At 58.2% G+C, this 7702-nt stretch overlaps 1 protein-coding gene across 1 annotated transcript in view; it reads right to left on the bottom strand.

The window, feature by feature from the left end:
* VPS16 (VPS16 core subunit of CORVET and HOPS complexes) overlaps window positions 1–7540 on the bottom strand; it is a 9701-nt gene extending 2161 nt beyond the window's left edge. The window contains exons 1-7 of the mRNA XM_064419276.1: window positions 7291–7540; window positions 4011–4099; window positions 3834–3928; window positions 2680–2808; window positions 1951–2094; window positions 1402–1518; window positions 15–145 (exon numbers count right to left, since the gene is read on the bottom strand). Of these exons, the coding sequence (XP_064275346.1) occupies window positions 15–145; window positions 1402–1518; window positions 1951–2094; window positions 2680–2808; window positions 3834–3928; window positions 4011–4099; window positions 7291–7343 (758 nt within the window). The 5' untranslated portion in view covers window positions 7344–7540. The remainder of the gene's footprint in view (window positions 1–14; window positions 146–1401; window positions 1519–1950; window positions 2095–2679; window positions 2809–3833; window positions 3929–4010; window positions 4100–7290) is intronic.
* Window positions 7541–7702: the final 162 nt, after the last annotated feature.

Here is a 7702-nt window from a genome sequence, read left to right as displayed (position 1 = left end):
GGGTCCCTCGGGGCGGGCTCACCCTGAGCGAGGCCGCTCCCATCCAGACGGTGCCGCAGTCGCAGAAGAGCGCCAGGTGCCGCTGCGTGAAGGACACGGCCAGGCGCAGGAACGGCCCCGCCGAGGGGCTCAGCCCGGGCGGCGTCTGCGGGACACCGGGGGGCTCAGTGACCCCGCAGTGACAGCGCCGGGACACCGGGGGGCTCAGTGACCCCGCAGTGACAGCGCCGGGACACCAATGGGGGCTCAGGACACCCGAGTGACAGGGACAGGACAGGGGGGTCACCAATAGGGACATATGGAGCTCAGAGTGACCCCCAAGTGACAGGGACAGACAGCGGGGACACCGCGGGGCTCAGTGACCCCAGAGTGACAGGGCCGGGACAGTGGGGTCACCAATAGAGACACCAACGGGGGCTGAGTGACCCCAGAGTGACAGGGTCAGGACAGGGGGTCACCGTGGGGCTCAAGACCCCAGAGTGACAGGGTCAGGACAGGGGGTCACCAATGGGGGCTCAGTGACCCCCAAGTGACACGGCCGGGACAGTGGGGACACCATGGGGCTCAAGACCCCAGAGTGACAGGGTCAGAACAGGGAGTCACCAATGGGGACACCAAAGGGGGTTTCACAGTGACCCCAAAGTGGTGTGGTCAGGACAAGGGGGTCACCAGTGGGGGACCTTGGAGGCATCTGGGATCGGAGAGGATCTGGGAACACCCCATGGGATCAGAGAAAGGATCTGGGAGCATCCCATGGGACAAGGAAAGCACCTGGGAATATCCTATGGGGTGGGAAAAGGACCTGGCAATATCCTAAGGGGAATATCACACGGGACAGAAAAAGGAACTGGGAGCATCCCATGGGACAAGGAAGAGACCTGGGAACATCCTATGGGACAGGAGGGACAGGAGAAGGACTTGGGACTATCCCATGGGACAGGAAAATTACCTGGGAGCATCCCAGGGCACAGGAGGGACGAGGGAAGGGACCTGGGAGCATCCCATGGGACAGGGGAAGGAGCTGGGAATATCCCAGGGGACAGGGAAAGGACCTGGGAACATCCTATGGGACAGGAGGGACCGGAGGACTTGGGAATATTTCTTGGGATAGGAAAATGACCTGGGAGCATCCCAGGGGACAGGGGAAGGAGCTGGGAATATCCCATGGGGTGGAAAAAGGACCTGGGAATATCTCATGGGACAGAAAAAGGAGCTGGCAGAATCTCATAGGACAGGAGAAGGACCTGGGAGCATCCCATGGGACAAGGAAAGCACCTGGGAATATCCTGTGGGATGGGAAAAGGACCTGGGGAGAATCTCAGGGGACAGGGGAAGGAGCCAGAACACCCCAAGGGACAGTGGGGACAGTGCAGCGCTGTCCCAAATCCCAAATGGCCTCACCAGCACGGAGCAGGAGGTGTTGTCCAGCAGGAAGAGCTCGTGCCCCATGGCCAGCAGCACCATGGTCACCCTGTCCTGGGCCAGCACGGTCCAGCACGGCGGGGGCTTCTGCAGCCCCTGCGGGGACAGCGTGACACCCTGGGACACGGGCACACAGCGACACGGGGCACAGCAGGGACAGGGGGGGACAGACAGACAGAGGGCACTGAGGGATGGGGGGACAGGGAGGGGACACATGGAACAAAGTGGGGAAAGAGGTAGAGAAGGACAGAGGGGGACAGGAGGGACAAAGGGGACAGAACAGGGGGGATGTGGGACAGGGAGACAGCGGGGATTGGGGACAGAGAAACACGGCCAAGGGGATGGGTGGGGGGACAGAGGGACACAGAAACAAGGACAAGGGGACATGGGGATGGGGGGACAGAGGGACAGAGAAACACAAGGGGAACAGGGAGTACACAGGGGACAGAGAGGGACAAAGAAACAGAAGCGGAATAGGGAGTACAGAGGGGACAGAGGGGGACAGAGGGGGACATGGGGACACCCACCAGGGACCTCGGGCAGGCGGCGCAGCTTGAGGTCGTCGATGTTGGTGGCCAGGGAGAAGCGCAGCGCTCCCGTCAGGATGGCCACGCCCGTCCCGAACTCCGTGTGGAAAACCTGCGCCTCCAGCACGTGGTTCTGCAGCACCTCCTGCAGGACAGGCGGGGAGGGGACACTGGGGACACCGGGGACACCGGGACACTGGGGACACCGGGACACCGGGACACTGGGGACACTGGGGACACCGGGACACCGGGACACTGGGGACACTGGGGACACCGGGACACGCGGGGCGCGGCTGATGCAGGCAGTGAGGAGGGGAATGTTCTGCTCCCTGCGATGGATCCCAGCTCTTTCCCCCGAGGGATGGGACAGCCCCTGGCTCCCCGAGGTGCCCCAAGGAGCCGGTTCTGCGTCCCCCAAACCCCACCCAGGGCATCTCACAAGGGGCAGAACGAGGGGGGAAATGGAGAAGGTGAGATTGGGGTGGGATTTTGGGAAGGAATTCCTGGCTTGAGGGTGAGGAGGGGCTGGGATGGAATTCCCAGAGAAGCTGTGGCTGTTCCTGGATCCCTGGAAGTGTCCAAGGCCAGGCTGGACAGGCTTGGAGCCACCTGGGATGGTGGAAAGCGTCCCTGCCCAGGGCAGGGGTGGAATGGGGTGGGCTGCGAGGTCCCTTCCCACCCTCCCCATCCCAAATCCATCCCAAATCCATCCCAAATCCCGTTCCCTCACGTTTCCCATGCTGAAGTGCCTCTTGAACTCGCAGAACAGGTTGTAGACCAGGACAGTCCCATCCTCCTGGATGCACAGCAGGTCCTCCCCCGCTGTCCAGCCCAGGTGCACCAGGTGGCCGCTCTTCCACTGGGAATGGCACGGGGAGGGTCACCCCGAGCCAGGGATGGCCCTCCAGGGACACACCCGGGGTGGCTGAGCTCTGACAGCTTGTTCAGAGCTTGGACACCTCACCCAGAGGTCCAACACCCCACCAGAGGTCCAACACCCCCACCCAGAGGTCCAACACCTCAGCCGGAGGTCCAACACCTCATCCAAAAGGCAAAACCTCATCCAGAGAACTGGCACCTCATCAGAGGTCCAACAACTCATCAGGGGACTGTCACCTCATCCAGAGGACAGACACCTCATCCAAAAGTCCAACATCTCATCCACAGGGCTGACACCACACCTCATCCAGAGGTCCAACACTGACACTTCACCTGGAGGTCCAGTGCCTTATCCAGAGGTCCAACACCTCATCCAAAAGTGCAACACCTCATCCACAGGTCCAACACCTCACCCACAGGTCCAGCGCCTCACCCAGAGGTCCAACACCCCACCTGCTGTGGCTCTGCAGGTCCCTGCAGTCCTGGCACTGTCCCTCCACTGTCCCATGTCCCCCTCAGCCCCAGGCAGGGGGGAAGGAGGATGTTCCTGTGGCTCCAGTCCTCATCCCACCCTCCTGTCCCATCCCTGGGCAGCAGGGAGAGGATTCTCCTGCTCCAAACCCCGTTCCACCTTCTTCTTCCATCCCTCATCAGCAGGGAGAGGATTCTCCAAACCCCAATCCATGCTCTTCTCCCAGATCCAGACAGGATGAAGGGAGGACTCTCCTCTTGCCCAATCCTGTTGCTCCAAACCCATCCCATCCTCTTCTTCCATCCCTCATCAGCAGGGAGAGGATTCTCCTGCTCCAAACCCATCCCATCCTCCCATCCCTCACCAGTAGAGAGAGGATTCTCCTGCTCCAAGCCCCATTCCACCTTCTTCTTCCATCCTTCAGCAGCAGGGAGATGATTCTCCTGCTCCAAGCCCATCCCGTGCTCCTGTCCCATCCCAGGGCAGCCCCCTCTCCCTGTCCCCAGCCCCGGGCTCTCCACCCCCCGGCTCACCGGGACACTGGCCAGGAGCAGCCCCGAGGCCGAGTAGATCTCCAGGAGCGGGCGGGCGCTGGGGGTCTTGTCCCGCCGGGAATTCCTCAGCAGAGCTGGGACAAGGAGGGGACAGTCCCTGAGCCATTGGTGGCACAGCCCCGGCACGGGGAGGGGGGCGCGGGGGGCTGCACCCACCTATGGGACCCCCATAGGGGGCAGCTGCCAGCACACAGTCACGTAGGTCCTCCCGCAGCCCCCACTCCATGGAGTAGAGCTCCAGCTTCCTGAGGGGACACGGAGAGATGGATGATGGATGGATGGATGGATGGATGATGGATGGATGGATGGATGGATGGATGGATGGATGATGGATGGATGGATGGATGGATGGATGGATGATGGATGATGGATGGATGATGGATGGATGGATGGATGATGGATGATGGATGGATGGATGATGGATGGATGGATGGATGGATGGATGGATGGATGGATGATGGTGGATGGATGGATGGATGGATGGATGGATGGATGGATGGATGGATGATGGATGGATGGATGGATGATGGATGGATGATGGATGGATGGATGGATGGATGATGGATGATGGATGGATGATGGATGGATGATGGATGGATAGATGATGGATGATGGATGGATGGATGGATGGATGGATGGATGGATGGATGGATGATGGATGGATGATGGATGGATGGATGATGGATGGATGATGGATGGATGGATGGATGATGGATGGATGATGGATGGATGGATGGATGGATGATGGATGATGGATGGATGATGGATGGATGATGGATGGATAGATGATGGATGATGGATGGATGGATGGATGGATGGATGGATGGATGGATGGATGATGGATGGATGATGGATGGATGGATGATGGATGGATGATGGATGGATGGATGGATGATGGATGGATGGATGATGGATGGATGATGGATGGATGGATGGATGATGGATGGATGGATGGATGATGGATGGATGGATGGATGGATGGATGGATGATGGATGGATGATGGATGGATGGATGATGGATGGATGATGGATGGATGGATGGATGATGGATGGATGATGGATGGATGGATGGATGGATGATGGATGATGGATGGATGATGGATGGATGATGGATGGATAGATGATGGATGATGGATGGATGGATGGATGGATGGATGGATGATGGATGGATGATGGATGGATGGATGATGGATGGATGATGGATGGATGGATGGATGATGGATGGATGGATGGATGATGGATGGATGGATGGATGGATGGATGGATGATGGATGGATGGATGGATGGATGGATGATGGATGGATGGATGGATGATGGATGATGGATGGATGGATGATGGATGGATGGATGGATGGATGGATGGATGATGGATGGATGGATGGATGGATGGATGGATGATGGATAGATGATGGATGATGGATGGATGGATGGATGGATGGATGATGGATGATGGATGGATGATGGATGATGGATGGATGATGGATGGATGGATGATGGATGGATGGATGGATGATGGATGGATGATGGATGGATGGATGGATGATGGATGGATGATGGATGGATGGATGATGGATGGATGATGGATGTATGATGGATGGATGGATGATGGATGGATGGATGATGGATAGATGATGGATGATGGATGGATGGATGGATGGATGGATGATGGATGATGGATGGATGATGGATGATGGATGGATGGATGGATGGATGATGGATGGATGATGGATGGATGGATGATGGATGATGGATGGATGATGGATGATGGATGGATGGATGGATGATGGATGGATGATAGATGGATGGATGATGGATGATGGATGATGGATGGATGGATGATGGATGGATGATGGATGGATGGATGGATGGATGGATGATGGATGGATGGATGGATGGATGGATGGATGATGGATGGATGATGGATGGATGGATGATGGATGGATGATGGATGGATGATGGATGGATGGATGGATGATGGATGATGGATGGATGGATGATGGATGGATGGATGGATGGATGGATGGATGATGGATGGATGGATGGATGGATGATGGATGGATGGATGGATGGATGATGGATGATGGATGGATGGATGATGGATGATGGATGGATGATGGATGGATGATGGATGGATGGATGATGGATGGATGATGGATGGATGGATGGATGGATGGATGGATGGATGATGGATGGATGATGGATGGATGATGGATGGATGGATGGATGATGGATGGATGGATGGATGGATGGATGGATGGATGATGGATGGATGATGGATGGATGGATGGATGGATGGATGATGGATGGATGGATGGATGATGGATGGATGGATGGATGGATGATGGATGGATGATGGATGGATGATGGATGGATGGATGGATGGATGGATGGATGGATGGATGATGGATGGATGGATGATGGATGATGGATGGATGATGGATGGATGATGGATGGATGGATGATGGATGGATGGATGATGGATGGATGGATGGATGATGGATGGATGATGGATGGATGGATGGATTATGGATGGATGATGGATGATGGATGGATGATGGATGGATGATGGATGGATGGATGGATGGATGATGGATGGATGGATGATGGATGGATGGATGGATGGATGGATGGATGATGGATGGATGATGGATGGATGGATGATGGATGGATGATGGATGGATGGATGATGGATGGATGGATGGATGATGGATGGATGGATGATGGATGGATGGATGGATGATGGATGGATGGATGATGGATGGATGGATGGATGGATGGATGGATGGTTGATGGATGGATTATGGATGGATGGATGGATGATGGATGGATTATGGATGGATGGATGGATGATGGATGGATGGATGGGTGGGGGGGACACGGACAGTGCTCACTCCCAAACTGGTTCTGGGACATCTCAGGAGCCCCAAGATCCACAGACATCCTGGAGACCCCCACAGACCCCCAGGGATCCCCCAGACCAGCCTGAGGAGCTGGGACCACCTCAGGACCCCCCCAGCCACCCCAGGAGCTCCTGCCAGCCACCCCACGACCACCCTGACACCTCAACCACCCCTGGGACCCCTCAGCCATCCCGGGACCCCTTCCCAGCCAGCCCCACGATCCATGGGCACCACGAGACCCCTCCAAGAACCCTCAAAACCCCAGAGACACCCCCGGGACCCCCATCCCCAGCCAGCCCAGGACTCCAGGACTCGTGTCCTCCCAGGGACCCCCTGAACCCCCTGGGACCCCTTCCCCGCCAGCCCCAAGGCTACCCCAGACCCCACCCGGCCACCTCCGGGACCCCCTTTCCAGCCCTGCCACCCCCATTCCATCCCTGGCACCCCCCAGAGCACCCCCGGCACCCCGGAGCCCCCCAGGCACACCCGGGAACCCCGAGCACCCTCAGGCCGGTGCCGCCGCCGCTGCCCCTCACCGGTAGAAGGTCTCCTCGCCCAGCGGGTTCCAGTTGGCCGTGTAACAATCCATGGCGCGGCCGGGACGGGGGAACCGGGATGGGCCGAGGGGAGCCGGCACCGGGACCGGGATGGGCCGAGGGGAGCCGGCACCGGCACCGGGATCGGGGCCCGGCGCTCCCGGCGCTCCCTCAGCGCGCCACGCCCCGCACGTCGCGCCGTGACGCAGGGCTGGGCGGCGCCATCTTGGTTATGGGCACGGGCAGGTGAATGGGGCACCGCCGCCATCTTGGGTGAGGGCAGCGGGAAAGGGGAACCGCCGCCATCATGGGTGAGGGCAGCGAGAAAGGGGCACCGCCGCCATCTTGGGTGAGGGCAGCGGGAAAGGGGAACCGCCGCCATCTTGGGTGAGGGCACAGGCCTTGTCCCCCC

The sequence above is a fragment of the Passer domesticus genome, chromosome 4 (assembly GCF_036417665.1).
Source record: "Passer domesticus isolate bPasDom1 chromosome 4, bPasDom1.hap1, whole genome shotgun sequence".
Taxonomy (NCBI): domain Eukaryota; kingdom Metazoa; phylum Chordata; class Aves; order Passeriformes; family Passeridae; genus Passer; species Passer domesticus.
This window is presented reverse-complemented; position numbering and strand designations above follow the sequence as displayed.